The 22,762-nt window shown below is 40.3% G+C and overlaps 1 protein-coding gene across 1 annotated transcript in view; it reads left to right on the forward strand.

Moving 5' to 3' along the window:
* Positions 1-1,019: 1,019 nt before the first annotated feature.
* The window catches only part of LOC115362143 (interferon-induced protein 44-like), a 69,010-nt gene continuing 47,267 nt past the window's right edge, over positions 1,020-22,762 (forward strand). The window contains exons 1-4 of the mRNA XM_030055965.1: positions 1,020-1,036; positions 1,253-1,296; positions 1,602-1,628; positions 1,751-1,784. Coding sequence (XP_029911825.1) covers positions 1,278-1,296; positions 1,602-1,628; positions 1,751-1,784 — 80 coding nt within the window. The 5' untranslated portion in view covers positions 1,020-1,036; positions 1,253-1,277. The remainder of the gene's footprint in view (positions 1,037-1,252; positions 1,297-1,601; positions 1,629-1,750; positions 1,785-22,762) is intronic.

Genomic DNA, 22,762 nt, shown 5'->3' on the forward strand with positions numbered 1-22,762 from the left:
ACAGTGACCCACTCTAGTTTCTTCAATGGCCTCAGAGGCTGTTAGTGAGCGATGAGCCCAGATGATCCACAGGATGTTTTCCCCTCGGTGTGCAAAGAGAAACAGCACAGGACAGGAAAAGGGCAAAAATACAAAATAAATGCAAAATTATGCCAACAGCTTATACTAATCCTGCCTTTGCAACACGTTCTCACTCCCCATGCGTCAACAGCCTGACGAATGGTCAGGGTCCCTTAGTGTCACATGCCGACTCATTAGGCACCCCTTTCTCGTCAGTTTTCGAGTTGGGTAACCCGACAGACTTACGTAGAACTCCCACAACATCTGAAATAGACGCCACGGGAAGCATTTGGGGCGTCAACTAACTCTTTGTTGTCATGGTAACGTGACGTTTTCTGTGTCATATAACGTGGTAATAGAGTCTGCCCAACACCTGTTTTAATCATAGATTTCTATGGTTTTAATTCCGTGTGGTCACCACACAAACAATGTCCACTGAAAGTCAACGAGGATCCTTGCTGGACGCACGGATTCTCGGTTTCAAAGACCACACGCTGTGGGTGGTGGCAGAGCTCTGGTGGTGGGTCATAGATCCCGGAAGTGCAAATTTAATCGATATTCTGAAAAATAGTTTGGATCATTAGCCATAACGTAACTTACCACGAGCTATGAGGTTGTGTTGTGTATATCTATCTATATAGAGATAGAGATAGATGTGTGTGTGTGTTTGTTATATTTGCTTTTCTTGTTTGTTTCTCCTGCCTTTTTCTCTCTTTCGGGGTCTTTCTCCTTCAGTGTCCTGTTGTGCAGAACCTTGCATGTTTTCCTGTTTTCACTTTCTCTTGGTTTTACCTTCATGTTGTGTTGCTCTTTTTTGTTTGAAAGTGAGCTGGGCTGTGATCCAACAAGAAACTGGGGGATTTCTTGTAAATCACGTGGCTTTTCACCGCAGTGTGAGAGGGCAGATCAAAACATGATCAAAACTTTATTGTTTCCACCACACCCTGCACTCTCTCCCGGCTCGACAGCAGCACAGGTGTGTTTTTTCTCAGTTTGTTCTCCTCAGGTTTTGTAGTAAAACACAGACAGACGTACTGTTGTTTCTATTGTTAGAATTCAGTGTTTTGTCTTCATATTAATGCAGTGATTAATACCTTCAGTCACTGAGGAAATGGGATCATTTCAAACATGAAGAGACACCTGGACACAGCAGATCATTTCTTTAAGCTGCTTCTTTGATTTTCATTTTCAGTGTCGGTGGTGATTTGAAAACTGGTATGGATTTCACAGTTCCCAGTAAGAGAAACTTGAAACCATAACTGCAGATGCTTTTATTTTATTTATAAATTGTTATTATAATGTTAGATTTAACTAAAGAAATATTTTCATGTTGCACCATATATATTCACTTTCTCCAGTGATTATGCATAAAGCCATGGTCCTCTCAACTCATTTTGAGCCTAAAGTGTAACAACTTGAAATATTCAACTTTTTCAATCAAGTTATTAAGTCTCAAAGTTATGATTACAGTTTAATTTTAGGCAATGAATAAATTGTTTCTTAAGTTGTAATATCTAAGTTTTACATGTATTATTTTCTAGCACTGGCAGCTTTTGCTTCCACACGTGGTAAGACACAACATTTTAAAACTCAGTGTTGATTAACTTATCACTCAGAGAATGACAAGTGCCTGCATGTCTCTGTGAAACACTGCCAACATCTTAACCAACATGTGGAACTTGTTTCTCAGTTTTTACGAAGCCATGGAGGGAAATACCATGGGAGTAAGTACCAAACAGCTGTGTGTGTGGCGCTCTCTGTGTTTTAGTCAGTGTTGGGAAAGTTACTTGGAAAATGTAGTGAGCTAAGCTGCCAGTTACTCTACATTAAATGAAGCTTCACTACACTGAAGCTCCCCTCCAGAGAAATGTAGCAAGCTAAGCTACAATACAGTGAAAACATGGAGCTCAACTACATCAAAACTACTTTTTTTTTTATTAACATAGAACCAACTTTATTTCAAGTCATTGCTATATTCGTAATCAATAAAGAGACAGAGAGAGACAGAACAAGTTTCTGCATTCAAATGTTTTTTCCTTATCAGTGGATACAGAGGGCATCCTGATCTTTCTTACAGCAGCTGCAGTGGCGGCTCTGCCTATGTTGCTGCCCTAGGCGAAATTACTGCCTTGCGCCCTTCCATGTTACTACTCCTACTCCCCCCTTGGATAGTGAGTTGTTACTCGCTACAACTGGTCTGCCAGGAGGGCAAAAACACAGGAGGAACACGATGCTTTATTTTCAAAAATTCATCATGACTCTTAGTTATCCACAAAACTGAATCCCTGTCTCCCATGTATGGGATGTATAAAGAGGGGTCTGTTTAATTGTTATGCATTTCAGTTAAGTTCAAGTTAATTAAGAATTGTATTTTTATTTCCAGTTTATTATTTTCATGTGTTTACTGTCTAGTAGCTCTGTTTGTCTGTGAATGTGGTGTAGAGTATTGTGGAGCATGTTAGCCAGCAGGTGGCAGCACCACCATTTCTGACCGTTGCTTAGACTGAAACGGGATCTTGCGCTTCTTCTCTGTAGTTGCAAGCTTCCACCTCTGTATATGCACAATTCAGAGCAACTTCAGTAAAATTACTGTTTACACCATCTTTTGCAGTTGTTGTCCTTTTTCCTCCGAGCCTGAAGGGCAACACATGCATGTCTCCACATTGCTCAACTGTCCTTTGTGCTTTGTATTGCCACAGCTCCTCCTTTATCAGCTGGTTTCACCACAATTTTAGGATTATTCTGAAATTCATTCAGGGCTTTCCTTTCTGATACACTTATATTGCAATTCTTCAGCCTCTTTGTGGATTTGATAGTCGCTTCCATGTCTTTTTCAACTAGTTTGCTAACAAGTGTTGGGAAATCATTTTTTGTGACTGTTTGTTTGTTGACATTCTGGCTTTCTTCAGTGTTTGTTGCAGGTTAACTCATCTACAGATGAATATATTTTTATTGTCTCTCTTGAACTTCCTGGTGGTCTGTAATAAGAACCAAATGATATATTCACCATCTGAATAACTGATTTAATCTCACCTAATTTCATGTTATCTGAAGTCTTTTCTTTGTTAAACAGACACAAAGACAGAGAGCTGCAGTATGTGAGGGATTACAAACCCCACAGAGACGACGTCCAGCATCTGAGAGTCCTGCTTTATGGTTCTGCTGGAGGTGGAAAATCCAGTTTCATCAGCTCTGTCGACAGTGTCTTACAAGGCAGAATCACAGGCAGAGCTTTGGTCGAGGCAAACTCTGGTCCATGTCCCTCCAGGACGGTATGAACACCTTTTATCACACCAATAAACTCAGCAACAGCCACATGTCTGAAGTGCACGACCAAGTATAGTTATATTGCGTCACTGTAATGCAGTAATGCAAGACATTTAGCAAAATTAAACTTAGACTAGTTGAAAACCTGGTGTACGGTTGGAGGGCAGCTACATTTAAAAAGCAGCTGTTTTGACCTCAGCTCTGTGAACAGCAGCTCTAATGGTCACATTTCTGCCTAACATCTCCATCTAGTCTTGGCCCCTTCGCCCAACGAGCGCTTTCTGAATGTGAGACGTCATTAACAGTCATGCAGCTCTGATATGTTATTATTGATTTATAAGGAAATTAAATTGTAGCTCTTCATGCTGCTATTTTCCAATAACCATTATAGAATGTTTATTAATCAAAAGTAGTTTCAAGGTTTTGAACATTTTTAATTAAGTTCATTAATCTTTATCTGTGGAAACATGTTCTTTAGATCTCTGGATAAAGATTCAGGGCCAGATCTTAAACCTGGCACAAAGTGTCAACAAGCACAACTCAAGTCTCTTTTCTAGTCTCCAAGCGGCTCAGCTGTCATTTCCCTGTAACTGACCAGCAACCGACCAAGGTGTGACTCACCTGGCTTTTAAAGGGGACGGGAGATTGTGTTACGAGTGGAGGCAGGTAGCACCCAAATGCAGGAGAAGGCAAGCAAAAAGGCTTGAAGAAAACAAGAATATTTACGAAAATCAAGAAAACTACAACACTTGGAATGTGTGCATCGCATGCAGAACTGAAAATGACCAAGAACTAAACAACAAAACTAAACTGAAAACAGGACTTAAATACACAAGGCACTGACAAGGAAACATGACACACCTGCGGAAGGGGCTGGAATACAAGATAAGATAAGATAAGATAAGATAAGATAAGATAAGATAAGACAAGACGGATTTTATTGTCCCCTGAGGGAAATTAATTTTAGGCAAAAAGTGCAAGGGGACTACATCGCCATACAGATAAGACACAATACAAGAACAAGACCACATCACCATACAGGCACATGACAACCAGAATATCAATACTAAGACATGGCACCCTGGGCATGAGACAATATGCAGCACCAATAAATAATAAATAACCTAAATTAAAATATATAATGGGATTAAAATATAGGTAAGAATAAGACACCGCCATCAGTAATAACAATAAAATATAAGTAAGAATAAATAAGTGACTGGCATATTACACTGAATTACGAAGTGAGCAGGTCAAGACTTACTAAGAAGGGGGATGGACGTGGGGAGAAAGGAAAGCTTAAAATGGTTGCTTTTGCAGCGGAAGGCTTCATTGCGTTTACCTGAAAGCAGCAGTTCATATTCAGAAAACAACACAAGACGATTATTTTCACTGCCGTTTTAACTTTAATAATAATAATAATAATAATAATAATAATAATAATAATAAACTTTATTTGTATAGCACCTTTCATACAAGAATTGCAGCTCAAAGTGCTTCACAATAAAAAGGAAAAGGCTAAAGACGAGAACTTTGAAATAAAAGAAAAGATGCAAATAAAACAATAAAAGACAACACAGTGTGGAATAAAACAGGAGCTAGTTAAAGGCTAGAGTGAAAAGGTGGGTCTTTAATCTTCTTTTAAAGATGTCTAGTGAGCTGGCTTCCCTGATGTCTAAAGGTAGTGTGTTCCAAAGCTTAGGGGCGTAAGTAATAAAGGCGGCATCCCCAATTTTCCTTCGACTGTTGTAGGGAACCAATAAGCCAGCAGCAGACGATCGCAGTGTTCTTTGGGGTGCAGAGCCAGTAAGGGAGTTGGCAATGTAGCTCGGTCCTAGCCCATGAAGTGCTTTGTATACAAGTAGGAGAACCTTAAAGTCAACTCTAAATGTTACAGGGAGCCAGTGTAGGGCAGCTAAGACCGGACTAATATGCTCTCTTCCTGGTTCTGGTTAATAAGCGAGCAGCAGAGTTTTGGATGAGCTGAAGTCTGTCAGTGGTTTTCTTTGGGAGGCCAGTAAAAAGTACATTACAGTAGTCAAGTGTGCTTGAGATAAAAGCATGTATTAGTTTTTCAGCATCTTTTTGATTTATAAATGGTCACACTTTAGCGATGTTTCTAAGGTGGAAGAATGATGTCTTCGTCACCTTATTAATGTGGGACTTGAAACTAAGATCTGGATCCAATACAATGCCAAGACTTGTAACCTCAGATTTAATCCTGGGTGCCAGTTTCCCCAAGTTAATGGACAGCATTTCTCTTTTTGTTTTGGGGCCAACTAACAGCATCTCTGTTTTGTCTTCATTTAGCTTTAAGAAGTTATCGCTCATCCATTTGTTCACTGCCATGAGACAGGTAGTGATGGAATTTATCGCTGTAGCATCATTTGGTTCGGCAGAAATATACAGTTTTTACAACAGCTGTTTTGAACTCATCTATATTCGCAAGTCTAGATTTAGATTGAACTGTTAGTGTTCCAAATCATGCAACCATGCCGTATCTGATGATACTACCAAGAACAGCATTGTAAAAAATAAGTGTGATCTTAGGTCGAACCTCCCAACAGCCTGAGTCTGCATAAAAAATGAAGTCTTTGGGCTAGTCTGGAACACAGGTAATCAACATGGGCACTCCAACTCAGGAGGACACAGGATTGGCTGACGGGAACACTGGGGAGGGCAGACAGGACTGACACACACCTGAGCACTGCACTACCAAGAGACATAACTGGGTTAGCAAGGTGTGTTGAGTCGAAAGCCGGCTCTCTTTTGACCCGGCTTCATCGCCATGGTAACATATGCTTACAAACATAACTTGCTCCTGGCCAGGTTATGTTCAGAGTTTTGACTTAAAATTGCCTTTTTTTCCTGTTTGCTTCAGGTAATACATCTGTTAACCCAGTGTTTCCAAAACTTTTTTTCTGGGGACCCATTTTTTAAAAATGACAAACCACTGCGACCCAAATCACAATGTAGGCTGTATCTATAAATCACAAGAGCGAACTTGTACATAAATTGCCATTTCTGGCCATTTTTAGTGCCATTTCCACATCACTTCATCTTGAATAGGTAAAACAGCCATCTCAAAAAGATATAGATTGTTTGCCAAATCATAACTTTGTTTAACTGTAATAACTTTGTTTGTTGCTATTGACAGCAGGGTTTTCCCTGGCCAATTTTAGGTCTTAGGCAGGGGGTGCAGGGGGGGTTTCAATCACATATTATACAAAAAAAAAAAAAAAAAAAGCCGAAGTGATACCTCTTCTCTGAATAGACAAGCTAAGCCAGTGTGCTGCTGTTAGCCAGTGAAAATAGAGCGGAGTGGCAACTCTTCACTTTGTTACACAATCTATGTCAGTGCGCTGCTGTAGCCTGGAGAGTTTCTCTGCCCTTTGGCTCGTGCGGTGCCGGTGCAGCTGTTATGTCAAATTCCGCGTTAAAAATAGATTCCGTTTTATTTGGCTAATCTGCACGCTTCACACAAGTCACCCAAATGGCCAATGGATCACTGGTATTTGCGAGCGCTTGTGTTGGCAGGGAAAACCCTGTTAAATTCTTATAAATGAGACCAAATAAATGCATTTAGGCAGTTAACAGACTATATCTCATATGTATTTCCCTCAGCAGTGAAACAAAGTGCACATTAAAAAAAAAACAAAAAAAACAAACAAACAAAAAAAAACTTTGTAAATGAGGCTGTACTCTTAACTTTTCACATTTCAGTAGTTCAATTATCAGAACAATATGAAATTAACATTCAGCACAATAAAAACATGCTTCTTGGTGAAATAACCATAAATATTCGTGCCTGTTATAACAAGTGGGCTTGTGTTTAAGTACAGCTATTGTTATAAAACGATCAATCAATCAGAACAGTGAACAATCAATTCGTTAATCACATCAGGCATTCCACACCAAACCAGGCTCATTATGTTCAATTTAGCTTGAATATTACCTTTATAGGCCTACTGCAAATATCACACTGTGCATAATGCACATTAATTTTACTTACACCTCTCTAATGTGATAGGTGGGCCTGTTTGCCTTTTAGTATTGCATTCCAGTCCGGTGTGCAAGATGAGAGCGCAACGCGCATATCGGGCGCAGCGTTCAGTCTATTTCTGTGTTTTGTCTTTATTTTTGTAAAAACAGAAAATCCCACTTCGCACTTATATGTAGTTGTGAAAGAGATGAGTAGCAAAATGCTTGCCTTGCTTAGGACAGGATATTCAGATGAGATGCTTATCCAGAATGAAGATAATGCCATGCATTCATGTCTTCTTTTCAGAGTGCGATCGCTGCTCAGCTGTAACAGTTCTTTTTCTTCAGCAGGAGTTAGTCCCAATTCCAGCAATGACTCTGGACTTTCAAAGTCAAAGGGATTTTGAATCCACCTTTTGTCACTCAAAATGTCATATCTCTCCGTTGGAAAATATCGATCAAAGTTATCAATCAGTGCAACTAAGTGTGTCCGAATAAGTCCAGTCAGATGTTTCACATCTGTATCACTGACATCATTTTCTTCTATGTGCTGTAACACCGTGGGGAACATGTAGTGGCTTGGATTTGGACGTCTGAGTCTTGCAAGCCACAGCTTCAGGGACTTCTGGAAAGCCATGACGTGCTTCCAGTTTCGGAAAACATCGTCGCACTGTCCTTGCAACTTCAAATTCAGCTCGTTTAGTGATGAAAAGATATCTGCCAGATAGGACAATGTGAAAAGCCAATCATCAGTAAACAAATCAGCAAGGGGCGACTTCTTCTCATGGAGGAAAGCATGAATTTCATTTCTCAGTTCATAAACTCTGGTGAGGATTCTGCCTTTGGACAGCCAGCGCACTTCTGTATGAAACAGTAAGTGCGTGTGTTCTGCTCCCATGTCAGCGCACAGCTGATCAAAAAGGCGATGGTTGAGTGCGCTGCCTTTAATAAAGTTCACTACACGGATGACTTCTTTCAGTACTTTGTCAAGATCGGGAGGTATTCCTTTGCATGCCAACGCTTGTCGATGAATGAAACAATGGTTCCACACAATGTCCTTTCCAGCTGCCTCCTTGATTCTTTTCACAACTCCGCTGTTTCTGCCCGTCATGTTCGCGGCCCCGTCACTTGTTATGCCTTTACAGTTAGCCCAGTCCAGCCCACACTTCGTAGCCACGTAGTCATTCAGTACAGAAAATATTTCTTCACCTGTCGTACCAGTGGGAATAGTTAAGCAACATAACAAATCCTCGGCAAAATCATTTTCCCACACGTACCTTACGTAAACCAACAAACTTGCACAATCTGAGACATCAGTACTCTCATCAAGCTGGATTGAGAAATCCCCTGCTGCCTTCAGTCTTGAAACAAGCTGTTCCTCAAGGTTTTCTGAAATATCATGAATTCTTCGGGAAACTGTGTTGTTACTCAGGGGGATGCATTTTAGTTTTTCTGCTGATTTTTCGTCAATGACTGTGCTCACCATGTCTATTGCGGCGGGCAGGAGCAATTTTTCTGCAATAGTGTGGGGCTGTTTTTCCATGGCCACACGATAAGAAACCATATAGGAGGCTAGCTGGGCTTTGTCATTTAATGACACATTTCTACGAAGAACCTCAGCCAATGATTTAATATCCTGTGCCTTCCTTTGAAAGAATTCCAGTGGTTTATTTGCAAACTCGCGGTGAAGTGTTTCCAAATGTCTTTTTAGTTTGGTTGGCTTTAAACTCTCATTTGCGAGTTTTTCACAGCAGATTACACACATTGGTCGTGGGTCTTGGCTTGGATTGGAGCAATTAACAAAGCCATATTTCAAAAAATAGTCTTTGTATGGCCTTGCCACAGATTTTCTCTTCTTAGCGGGAGGCTCATCACCTGATTCCCCAACGCCTGTGCCGTCACTTGCGGGCTGAATGAGACCGGTTGCAGGGTTGACTTCACCCTCAGGCCTCGGTGCACGTTCAGTTTTACCCCGGCTTGCCTCAGATGTGGTAGTTTGGGTAGTGTTTTTATCCGGGGCTCTCTTTTTCATCAGCCAAGCATCCATTGTGTCTGGCTGCGCGCGAATTACGGCGAAAATATGGCGGAAACACACTATTGGTGATCTGAGCGGAAAGTCCGAGTAAAAAATAACAACGAGCTCCCTCTTGTGGCTAAAAGGTGTACTGCAGATATAGATCTTAAATAGGCTAGACTGGACATGGAAGAAATACTACAAATTTATTTGGCGACCCAAATAAAATCTCATGCGACCCACATGTGGGTCGCGACCCAGTATTTGGGAAACACTGTGTTAACCCTTTAAATTAGACGCTGAATCTCATCCAGAAAATGCCAGAATAATAAGGCACAGCAGCTCCATCCCGCTCTGGGGAATATTTTGATGTTTGGTTCTTATTTGCTGCCAAGGTCATTTGACACTGCTGACACCATATCTAATTACACACTGGTTAAAAATCAAAGTCTATCACACATAGGCCTGATATTATATAAATTTCATTTATTATGGCAGCCGACCCTCCGTCCAGACAAAAAGTGTCCTGACCCACCAGGCAGCAGCTCTGTCTAACAGCAGCACTGTCACTCCTGTGTTTTACAGTACAAGACCTACAAATTCCAAAAAGGACGGCCTGGAAACTTCTACCCTTTTGTCTTCAGTGACACTCTGGGTCTTGAGATGAGGGAGGACAGCGGAGTCCATCCAGAAGACATCATACTGGCCATGAAGGGACACATGAGAGACGGTTACAGGGTAAAATTAACACATTGCAGCTTTGGGATGAAAGCGTCTTTGCTGACAGAAATATATTTAGTGAAAATTCTGTTTACATCATTACTAAGATTGATTTTGCATTGTTTTCTAGTTCAATCCTGCATCTAAACTGTCAGGTAACAGTCAGTATTACAACGCAGAACCAACTCTACATGACAAAGTTCATGTTCTGGTGTGTGTTGTACCTGCTGTCCACACATCTTTTCTGTCTTTGGACAATGTTAAGAAGATAAAAGACATCAGAGGGATGGCCAGTGAACTGGGTAAGACATTAGGATGTTCATTAGTTTGTGTGTAAAGCTGTAGTGCCACACTGAGATTAGTCAATGTTACCTTGAAAACTGTATTCTTAAAGGACTGAACACTTTCCTGTTGTGTATCTGCAGGAATTCCCCAGCTGGCCATAATCACCAACATTGATTCAGCCTGCAAAGAGATCCAGGAAGATCTGAAGAACGTCTATCTGAGCAAGAACCTGAAGGAAACGGTGAGTCTATACTTGTAATTTTATATTAGACTGCATATAGATTTTATAACCTTGATTAGAATATAATACACAGTTTGGACAGTGACACAATATTTATAATTTTGCACTTGTATACATAGGCGGAAATCCCAGGCGGGTCAGGGTGGACAAGACCCCTCCATCCATAAAGTTGTCCCCCCAAAAAAATCATTGTTAACACTAATAAATAATTTTGAATAATATAGTAATATTCAATGAAAGCACAATGCAAGTGTTTAAGTGTTAAAAAAAATGTATGCCGCAGCTGCAGTCCGTGCAGTCCGGATGCACACAAAAACCGAAGTCCAAAAATCCAATCCAAGTCCAAAACCAGAAAAGCAGACACAAAGAAATAAACGCTGGAAAGCATGAACTCACAGGGGAGACAATGACAATCTGGCAGAGGACACAAGGACACACAGGGAATAAATAGGGCAAGGCTAATTACAACAAGACACAGGTGTGTGGGAAGACAAGCGGGAAACCAAAAGGAAGTAACTACACAACATACACAAGAGCAATACTACAAAATAAAACAGGAAGTGCCAACAAACACATAGCCCAAACAAGACAGAATATCACACAATCTGTTTGTATTTAGGTATTTAGTGTCAAACATTTATTTTATTTTATTTTATTTTATTTTATTCATGTTTCTGTGCAATGTTGATGTACAGTATGATGCACAGTTGCACTAAAGACAAGAACTCAGTTAAATTGCCTGCTTGTCTTTCTTTAGTTGCCTTTAACTTACATTACAGAATTATTAAATACTTGTCATCAGTATAGATTTTCAGATATGCAGTATAAACATTTATGTCAATCCCTGAATAGATTTTTTTTCTGATTATGATTGTTTGCTTGTTTAGTTGATCAGCTCTACATGACGTGAAATTGCCGTCATGAATGCAAAAAACATCACCTTTCAGAGATGTCGATCTGGAGCACTTTTATGTCCCAACCAATGTCAAAATCAAATAAACACTTGACTTTGTGAACTGTAGTGGAAATTAGAACAGTGAGCAAAGAAATTTGGTTCGAGGATTATTGCTTTTAATAGCATTATTTAAAACATATGAACATGCTGAGGGCTCAACACTGTACAGCAAATTTTAAAAGGAGCGTAAGAGAGAAAGAGGGAGGTACAGTTGTGACAGACAGCAATTTTTTTATGTCCCCTCCAGGAATTACTCTCTGAAATTTTGCTGTTTATTGGGATTTCGTCCCTGCTTGTATACCACCACAGTGTATTTGAAATAGAAGAATCAAGGTGTGACTGAAGTGTAGACTTTCAGATTTAATTTAAGGGGCAAACAAAAATATGGCATTAACCATTTAGGAATGACAGCCATTTTTATACACTGTCACCCCATTTTCAGAGGCTCAAAAGTCACTGGACAAACTATAAATAACACACATAACTAATAATTATAAGGATTGTATTCAATATTTGGAGGAAAATCCTTTGCAGTCTCTGTCTGAAGTCTGGAGCCCACGGACAACATGACCAAACTCTGAGTTTCCTCCCTTGAGCTGCTCTGAAGCCTTTACTGCAGCTCCTCCAGCTCCTGCTGCTGCTCTATGGGTCTTTCTGCCTTCAGTTTGGTCTCCAGCAGGTGAGAAGCAGCTCAGCTGGTTCAGGTCTGAGGACTGACTTGGCCACTGAAGAATATTCCACCTCTTTGCTTTCAGCAGCTCCTGGGTTTCTTTCTCAGTGTGTTTTGGGTCCCTGTCCATCTGCCCTGTGAAGCTCTGTCCTGTCAGTTTAGTGGCATGTGGCTGAATCTGAGCAGACAGTAGAGCCCTATAAACATCAGAGTTCATCCTGCTGCTTCCATCAGCAGTCACATCATCAATAAACACCAGTGACTCAGTTCCACTGGCAGCCATACCTGCCCATGCCATAACACTGCCTCTCTTCCCATCATTCTGGTCCAAGTTCATCTTAATTTCATCTGGCCAGAGAACTTTGTTCCAGAATCAGCCAGGCTTTTTTTTTTTTTTTTAGATGTTTTTGTAAAGTCTAATCTAGCCTTGCTGTTCTTGCGTGACACCAGTGGTTTGCACCTCGCTGTAAACCTTCTGTATTTATTTTCTCACAAACGTCTCTGTAGATTTGGACAGTGATGCTCCTGCCTCCTCCAGAGTGTTTTGGACTCCCCTAGACGTTGTGAATGGGTTTTTCTTCATCAGGGAAAATATTCTTCAGTCTTCCACTTTAGATGTCTGCTGTGGTCTTCTAGGCCTTTTGGTGTTGCTGAGCTCACCAGTGCATTCCTTTTACAGGATTTACCTAACTGTTGGGTGCTCCTAAAGTTGTTGCTATCTATCTGATAGATTGTATTTGCTTTTTGAGCCTAATGATCACATGTTGAGGGTTCTGCTAAACAGCTAACAAATGCAAACGCAAACACTTGGAATGAACTCCAGACCTTTTATTTTCTTAATTTGTCATAGAATAATGAGGGAAAAGTCCACACCTGGACATGAAACTGCTTTTAGTAAAGAGTCCAACGACTTTTGAGCCTCTGAAAATGGGGTGACAGTGTATAAAACTGGCTGTAAGTCCTAAAAGGTTAATACCATATTTTTGTTCGGCCCCTCAAATTAAATCTGACAGTCTGCACTTCAGTCACATCTTGATTACTCCATTTCAAATCCACTCTGGTGGATTCTTGAAGTCATCTGTGACTTTCATTACCTTCTACTTAGATGGAGAGATTCAGTCAGTTGGTGGGAATTCCAATGAGCCGCATCTTTCCTGTGAAGAACTACCACGAAGAAATCGACGTAAACGATGATGCTGATTCTCTGATTCTGAGTGTCCTGAGACGGATCATCGACTTTGGAGAAGACTTTATCAACATGGAAAGTCACTAAGTCACTTTCATGCTCATAATCCTGCTGACATGAATGAATGGATTTGCGAACAAAATGAACTCAAAAATATTTTTATAACAAGATTCTAAATGTTGAAGTTAAGATCATTTTTAGCTCATCTGCATTTTTATTGATTGTAGTGACTGTAGCGCTTTTGTCATGTGTTTCATGAGATTCTTTGTGAAAATATTTGAAAACTTACATTTTGGTTAATCTTGCAATAGCAGGTAAACCGAGAAAAGCTACCAGCCAGAAATATTTGTTACCAATCATAAAACTGCTTTATGTATTATTCACAGGCTGTGTTTTTGAGCTTCATGTTTTATTCAGAATGTCAGTGCTTCTCTTCTACCAAGAACACTGATCTCTGTGACTTTTCTCTTCAGCTCCATGTTTTCTTTTTTCATGCTTAACACAGGAAATATGTCAAAATATCTCTAATAACATGCCAGGGCTTGATATACCCACCTACAACCTGCATTTTGCAGAAACATTTGAGATTGCAGAAAAAAATATAAATAACTCTCAATTTTGTCCTTTTCCACCCAATCTAGCTTGTAATAGGTCCAATAAAGAATAAAGATGGTTATAAACCGTGTTCAGTGTGATTTCTTCTAAATAAAATGTGCAAATACCCATAAAATATTTGATGCGGGAGATGCAGGTTGTGCTCTGTTCGCTTCCATGTTGTAAAACTCCCTGGGGACGAGCAGCTCTCTTTCCCAGTGTGCTGATGTTGCAGGTCTGTTAAGCTTGATGCTCCGGAGAAACTGGACCCACAAAGTGGAACGTGGTTAGAAAAGAACACACTTTAATATGGGACTAAGTGGTACAAAAAACAAGAACAAAAAACACTGGAAAACCACCAGCGAGGCTGGACGTGGCAGGCTGGGCAAGGTGAGGCCGACAGGGCAAGGAGAGGCAGGCAGGGCACGGAGGAGCAGGGTCTGAGGAAACAGGGAAATCCAAAAATCACGAAATGCAAAGCAGGAGAAATAGCTAACGCTAACCCTAACCGAGTAGTTACCACGCATGGCAAATGACGAACTGGCGAAGAATGGGGGTCTGAACCGGGGTTATATACACTGTCAGTGGTGGAGATAATTGGGAGATGCAGACCAAGTGCGTGATGAGACAGGTGAGGGAGATGAGCCTGCCACGCCCAGCCTACAAAACAGGAAGACATCACAAAGGGGAGGGGAAAACAGAGGAAAAACACACTCAGACAGAGACAGGAGGGATGCGGCACCTAACAAGGCCTGAACAGAATCTGCACCTGTGGCACGCTACACGGATCACTGCCAGAGAGAGGCCAGATGAGTGTGTGCGTCTGTGTGTGTTTGTGTGTATGTTAAAAATGGTTATTTTTGCTCAAAATACATTGATTATAGTACTGGATAACTGTCTAAAACCTTAAAAAGAAAAAAAAAATCACTCAGAATCCCACACATTTTCCTTCTGAATCAACACAGAAAACCAGAAAAAAAGTCTGTGGACAAGTGATTCTGTGAACGAGTGCTGATAATTAATGACATTAGTAGTATATAATTAGTAACTCATCTAAACAGGCAACACTGCCCTCACTCAGAAAAGATGTGTTGAATGTGGGCCAGGTCATAAATGACTCAGTGAAGCAGTTGCAAGAGATTATGGGCCATATCTTGCCCTAGGGTCCCTAAACCCGTTATTTGGGGATTTAGCATGGCGTAAGAGGCGTTCCCCCGCAAAAGTTGCTACCTTGCACACGGCAGTTAAACCAATCAGTGTGCCAGGTGCCATTGCCTTTAAGGGCACACTGCGCTATCCTAAATCCTAAATCCTAAACCCGTGATGGAGAGAGGGAGGTAGATTTTCTCAGGGGTTCAACTGAGGCTAAAGCAAGGTGGCTTTTTATACGCCAGTTAATTGGGGAGGTGGAGCCGCATGTGCACGTCCACATGTGTCCAAGTGGACATGCATTGAAGCCGCCTGGACACACTCTTGTAAAAGCCCAAATGGGATAGTGGGTGGTCCTGAGAACCCGCTATACGCTTTCCCTAATGTGTGTGCTCAAGATAAAGAGGATGTCCTTGACCCGGCTTTTTAACAAACCATCAGGAAATAATGGCAAACATTACCAGAGTGATTGAGGAAAAGCTGCGGCCATTATCCCAAACACTACAGGCCCACGCTCGGCAGCTGAGAGAAATTGAGGAGAGAACCACCAAGAGCAACAACACTACACAACCCACAAACAGCACAGGGCTGCTGGTTTACCACATGTCCATGCGGTTGCAAGGGTGGCAAGCACATTCAAAGTTTCTTCAGAAAGTTTACAAAAAAAATAAATAAATAAAAAATCTCCCTATTTTTCACAACCCAATGTTGGCATGTTGACTAAATCATATATTGACATTTATGTAATAGAAATATATTTGCCATACAGTATATGTGTATATCTGGAAAAATACATGGAACATATTTGAAAATGGCCATTTTTGCTATATTTTAAAATATATTTGTCATATATGCCTATATAATTATCATATATGTATGAGACACACATGGATATATATACTTAATATGTAGTTTACATATATGGCCATATATCAGATTTGCGTATGGGTAAGGGAGAAGTGGATGGAGTTTTGTGAAACATTCTGGACATACAGCCACCAAGTATCCCGTTCCCCTCCTTTGTTTACACTCGGTTACTTTTACTGTGTGTGAGTCATTTCGTTCTGCAGTGAAACAGGTTTACTAGTGAAACTAAAAGTGAGATGATCATGACTGTAACCAATAGGAATGAGCGAGTACACCACTATCTGTATCTGTATCTGGAGTGGGTAGGGTTGAGCCGGATACTCACTGAAACTAGTATCCGGTACGGATAAAGCACTGTTGACGAGTACGAGCATGATCCAAGTAATATGAGTCAATATTTGTGCTTGTGATGAACGAAAATCCTCATTGGGCAGCTGACTGTGTCCATGTTGTGTGATAGGCCAGTCACACACAGTGCCCCTCCCCTCCCCTACACACACACACACACACACACACACACACATACACATACACACAGTGACAGCCTCTCTGGGAGGCAGGATCAGCCAGAGCTTAAATCATAGTACATGCATACAGGAATGAAGCAGAACTCAATATTAAAACAACTGCAAAGTCAATCAAGTCACTGCTGTCAAAAATGTAGTTATTGACATTGGCAGATTATAGCGCACACACAATTACTGCCAATTAATTATCTGAGACAAACATTCACCTGCATTTCTGCAGGATTTACAGCCCAGGAGCTCCCAAAGACAAGATCACAACAAGAAATCAGCTGAATCTCAACAACACAGGACTTCCAGCTCCAGTGCAGAGCAACAACCATACATTATAAACACCACCCGCTCTGATCACACACCATTAAACCTCCAAGCACAACTCAGTCTGAAAAACCTAAAAAGCTACTGAGTCACTCACATACGAGCACAACATAGGAAGACTTTATAACCACAGAGAGGGAGGGAGGGAGGGAGGGAGAGAGAGAGAGAGAGAGAGAGAGAGAGAGAGAGAGAGAGAGAGAGAGTGTATAAAAAATCAAAAAAAAAAAAAAAAATTGACTAAGCAATTTATTGCAAACAACCATTAACCTGAAATAGGCTGTTCATCAGCTGATCAAAAATTTAAGACCACTGCCTTTAAAAGCCCAAATCTTCGCAAAAATGTGGATTCAGTGTCATTTTCTGTCAGGTATCCACACTGTCATGACCTCCTGATGGCAAAGGCAAAAAAGCTTTCTGTCTTTGAACGTGGTCGGATTGTTGAGCTGCATAAGCAAGACCCAACAAGGCCCTCACAGCATGCCATTGCTGCTGAGGTTGGACGCAGTAAGACAGTCATTTTAAACTTCTTAAAAGATCGTGAGGATTATGGAACAAAAAAGTCAAGTGGTAGACCCAAAAAAATTTCACCGGCCCTGAGACGGAGGATCCAACTGGCTGTCTGTCAAGATACGGGACGATCCTCGGCTCAAATTAAGTTTGTCAATGCCAACTGCAGTCCCATAACCATCAGATGGCATCTGCGAGAGAAGGGTTTAAGAACAAAAAACGTCTTCAAAGGCCTCGTCTCCTTCAACGGCACAAAATTACCCGTTTGGAGTTTGCACGAGAGCACCAAACATGGGACACTGAAAGGTGGAAGAAAGTTTTATTCTCTGATGAGAAAAAATGTAACCTTGACGGTCATGATGGCTTCCAATGTTACTGGCATGACAAGGAGATCCCACCTGAGATGTTTTCTACACGGCACAGTGAAGGGGCACCATCATGATCTGGGGGGCTTTTTCCTTCAATGGAACAATGGAGCTTCAGGTTGTGCAGAGGAGTCAAACGGCAGCTGGCTATGTGGAGATGTTGCAGGGGGCATCCCTCATGACTGAAGGCCATCGTCTGTGTGGTGATGACTGGGTTTTTCAACAGGACAACTCTGCAGTTCACAATGCCCGCCTGACAAAGGACTTCTTCCAGAGAAATGGAGGGGGAGTGATCAGGGGATCAGGGGAGTCAAAAGAGTGATGTTATTACATCACTCTTTTGAACCATCCTTCGTGTTCCCCTGATCTAAATCCAATTGAGAACATTTGGGGTTGGATGGCAAGGGAAGTTTACAAAAATGGACACCAGTTTCAGACAGTGGATGGTTTCCGTGGAGCCATCTTCACCACTTGGAGCAACATTCTCACTAGCCTCCGGGAAACATTAACATCAAGCATGCCGAAACCAATTTTTGAGGAGATTACCAAGAAAGCTTTTTTGCCTTTGTCATCAGGAGGTCATGACAGTGTGGATAGCTGACAGAAAATGACACTGAAACCACATTTTTGCCAAGATCTGGGCTTTTAAAGGCTGTGGTCTTAAACTTTTGATTAGCTGATGAACAGCCTGTTTCAATTTAATGGTTGTTTGCAATAAATTGCTTAATCAATTTTTTTTTTTTTTGTCTCACTCCCATTTCTTCTTTTTGCATTTTGAAGCTCTACTTAGAACCTTCTTAAGATCCTAGTTCATAATCAACATTATGTTTAACTTTGTGTGGAAATAAAAAAAAAAAAACTCTCCCTGACAAGAACATTAGGTAATAAAAAAAAAAAAAAAAGAAAAAAAAATCACACTGTTTGATCATAAAAAATTTGGAAATTAAAAACTAAAAAAAGAAAGTTATGCTGAGTTTGAAAACTCGCATTTTACTTTGTTCTTCATAATTGCCTACTGCATGTGTAGGCAATTAAGAATATTCATGTTCTGTGTTCATAAAAAATTTGTTTTCTAAATAGTTTGTTTGTGATCAAAAACATTGATCTGAAGCTTCTGAGGCTGTACTGTAAATAGTTTTCTAATAAACAATAAATATAGCAACTTCTGATCAACCCATATCAATTTCAGACTTAAAATAACATACCGGTTAAGCCCCACCCATTCCTTGTCAAACCCCACCCACGTCCGGTTCAAGCACCAACCTTTTCTGGTGTAGGCCCCGCCCACTCCTAGTACAAATATGGATACAGATAATGCATTTGGTTGAACAGATACAGATACAGAAACAGATACAGATAGTGGTGTACTCGCTCATCCCTAGTCAAAAGTTCTTTATCTGTACCAGATACTCGTTTCAGCTGAGTATCCGGCTCAACCCTAGTAACCAAACAATAAACTGGGGGATTTCTTGTAAATCACGAGGCTTTTCACCGCAGTGTGAGAGGGCAGAGCTACATGATCAAAACTTTGTTTCCACCACACCTTGTACTCTCTCTCCCAGCTCAACAGCAGCACAGGTTGGTTTTTTCTCAGTTTGTTCTCCCCAGGTTTTGTAGTAAAACAGACAGACGTACTGTTGTTTCTATTGTTAGAATTCAGTGTTTTGTCTTCATATTAATGCAGTGATTAATACCTTCAGTCACTGAGGAAATGGGATCATTTCAAACATGAAGAGACGCCTGGACACAGCAGATCATTTCTTTAAGCTGCTTCTTTGATTTTCATTTTCAGTGTCGGTGGTGATTTGAAAACTGGTATGGCTTTCATATTTAGAGGTAAGAGAAACTTTTTTTTTTTTTCTCAGACTTCAATTCATTTGAATCAGTGACTTTTTTTTTTTTTTTTTTTTTAACTTTGCTTTAAGAGTTGATTTGAATTTCTGAATATTTCAACACCCATTTCTCACAGAATGAAACCAAAACTGCAGATGCTTTTATGTTATTTATAAATTGTTATTATAATGTTGGATTTAACTAATCCCTAAAGAAACATTTTCATGTTGTACCATATATATTCGCTTTCACCAGTGATAATGCACAAAGCCATGATCCATTCAACTCATTTTGAGCTTTAAGAGTAATAAAACTTGAAATATTCAACTTTTTCAAGTCTCATAGTTATGTTTACAGTTTGATTTTAGTCAATGGATAATTTTTTCCTTAAGCTGTAATATCTAACTTTTACATGTGTTATTTTCTAGCAATGACATTTTTTTTCCCCAAACCTGCACCACCACCACCACCACCATCTCCTAGTAAGACACAACATTTTTAAAACTCAGTGTTGATTAACTGATCACTCAGAGAGAATGACAAGTGCCTGCATGATGTCTCTGTGAAACACTGCTGACGTCTTAACCAACATGTGCAATTTGTTCCTCAGCTTTTAGTGGGCCATGGAGGGAAATACCATGGAGGTAAGTACCAAACTAATGTCTGTGTGGTGCTCTCTGTGTTTTAGTCTTTTCAAAAACACAGAAATTGTGCAACATGATTTTTATGTCTCTGCACCAGCGATCATGGCCTAAAATGTTATGTTTTCGGGTTGTTTGATCGTCTGTCCGTATGCACGTCCCATTCTCATGAACACGATACCTCAGGAATGCCTTGCGGGAATATTTTCATGAACTGATTAAGATTCACTCAAATGTCAAATAGAATAAAATGATGAAGTCAAGACATTTTATATCGAAAAGAGCAAATGTCACCTTTACGGTGACATCACAGTGGTCTGTAAAAACACTATTCAACACCATGACTCAGGTGGCTTAAATAAACTGTAAAAAAAAAAAAACAAAAAAAAACAAAAAAAACATTCTTGCATACTGACTCATTTTTAACCGAATTATTTTATACTGACATGATGGTCAATATTTACCCCTGGCTTGCAGTGATACTCGCTCTTACTCCATCAGGTCCCTTCCGGACCCTGAAAATGACCCTTCTGCTTATTAAAGTAACATCAGCGACTGTCTGACCAGTTTGGATCAGACAAGAGCATATCAACCCACCCAGCAGAAGACTGCAGTCCTCTGTCCTCCTCTGGAAAAATAGCCTCTAAGTGAAGACAGCATGTTTAACACTGGAAATCATTCACTGGAATCATACATGTCAATATAATGATAACTTCCATTTTGCCAAAAAATTATTCTTTAAAGTCTAATTCCTTAAAAGTCCACTCTAATCTAAGCTGATATGATCTGAAGTCTTTTCTTTGTTGAACAGACACAAAGACACAGAGCTGCAGTACATGAGGGATTACCAACCCTACAAAGACGACGTCAAGCATCTGAGAATCCTGCTTCATGGTTCAGTTGGAGCTGGAAAATCCAGTTTCATCAACTCTGTCAACAACGTCTTACAAGGCAGAATCACAGACAGAGCTTTGGCTGCGGCAAGTGTTGAGTCAAGTTTCACTAAGGAAGTATGAATGCCTTTTATTATCCAGATAAACTAAGCAATAGCCACATCTCTAAAGTGGAAACCAAGTATAGCTACAGTGCATCACCGCAACTGCAGCAGAACCTCGATTATCCAAACCCTTCAGGACTTAAGGTGTTTTCAATACCTAAAACCTCAGATAATTGAAATATGCACAAAAATGCAGCAGACAATTTGGAGGAGAAACATCTATTTCATGAAATAGATTATCAATGTGTTTGCAAAAACTTTTGTGCTACAAATAAACTTTAAAACACAGGACAAAACAGCCTAATAGGAGGGGAAGTGGTGATGAAGTGGTGAAGTGGTGATTCCTTCAGAGGCCGAATCAAGTCGGTTAGTTCCTAAATCCCAGTACCGGGCGTCTGGTTCTGCCACTTGGTTCTTGGTTTCGTGGTTTCATGCTAACTCTCCTTATCTATACAATCATGTATATACTTCAGTTCCATCTGTATATTTCATATTCATTACTATCTGTATATTTCACATCTCATATCTCTTTTTCTTAGGTTAGCCCTTATTGTATATTTTTAGTTTTAGCCTTTATAGTCTTTATTGTATATATTTAGCTTTTATTCTATTTTATTTAACTTTATTATATATTTCTACTGTTGCTGCTGGAACACCAGAATTCCCCTGGTTGGGATCAATAAAGTATATCTATCTATCTATCTAGTAAGATTACAGTTGTTTATTAGCTTTTTGTGACTGCACACACACACACACACACACACACACACACACACACACACACACACACACACACAACAAAATAACCAATGAATACCTGAACGATTTGCTGGAGGACAAAACTGTAACAACACAATCAGATCAGCAGGATGCTGTGCTGAAGGCTACAGCAGAGTAGGGCACAGCTTGGAGTGGGAAGGAGAAAAAAATAATGGAAATGGTCATTGTGGTTGACCAGTCATTCTGTGACACTGGGGGTTAGATCATCAAGGACCTACTGTAGTCGCATTATTACAGCAGGGGACATTTTGAAAATTAAAAATAAGTCTAAGCCCACCAGATGATAGCATTATCATAACATCAGCACTGTCATCTCTGTGCTTTATAGTATAAAACCTACAAAATCCAAAAGGACGACCCGGAGACTTTTACCCTTTTGTCTTCAGTGACACTATGGGTCTTGAGATGAAGGAGGACAGAGGAGTCCATACAAAAGACATCAAACTGGCCTTGAAGGGACGTGTGAAAGACGGTTACCCGGTAAAATTAACTCATCACAGCTTTGGGATGAAAGACTCTTTGCTGACAAAAATATTTAATGAAAATTTTGTTTACATCATCACGTAAATGGATTTTGCATTGTTTTCTAGTTCAATCCTGCATCTAAACTGTCAGATGACAATCTGTATTACAACGAAGAACCAACTAAGAACGACAAAGTTCATGTTCTGGTGTGTGTTGTACCTGCTGACAAAATACTTCTACTGACTAACGACGATGTGAAGAAGATAAAGGACATCAGAAGGATGGCCAGTGAGCTGGGTAAGAGCAAACATCAGGATGTTCATTAGTTTGTGTGTAAAGCTGT

The sequence above is a fragment of the Myripristis murdjan genome, chromosome 7 (genome assembly GCF_902150065.1).
Source record: "Myripristis murdjan chromosome 7, fMyrMur1.1, whole genome shotgun sequence".
NCBI lineage: Eukaryota > Metazoa > Chordata > Actinopteri > Holocentriformes > Holocentridae > Myripristis > Myripristis murdjan.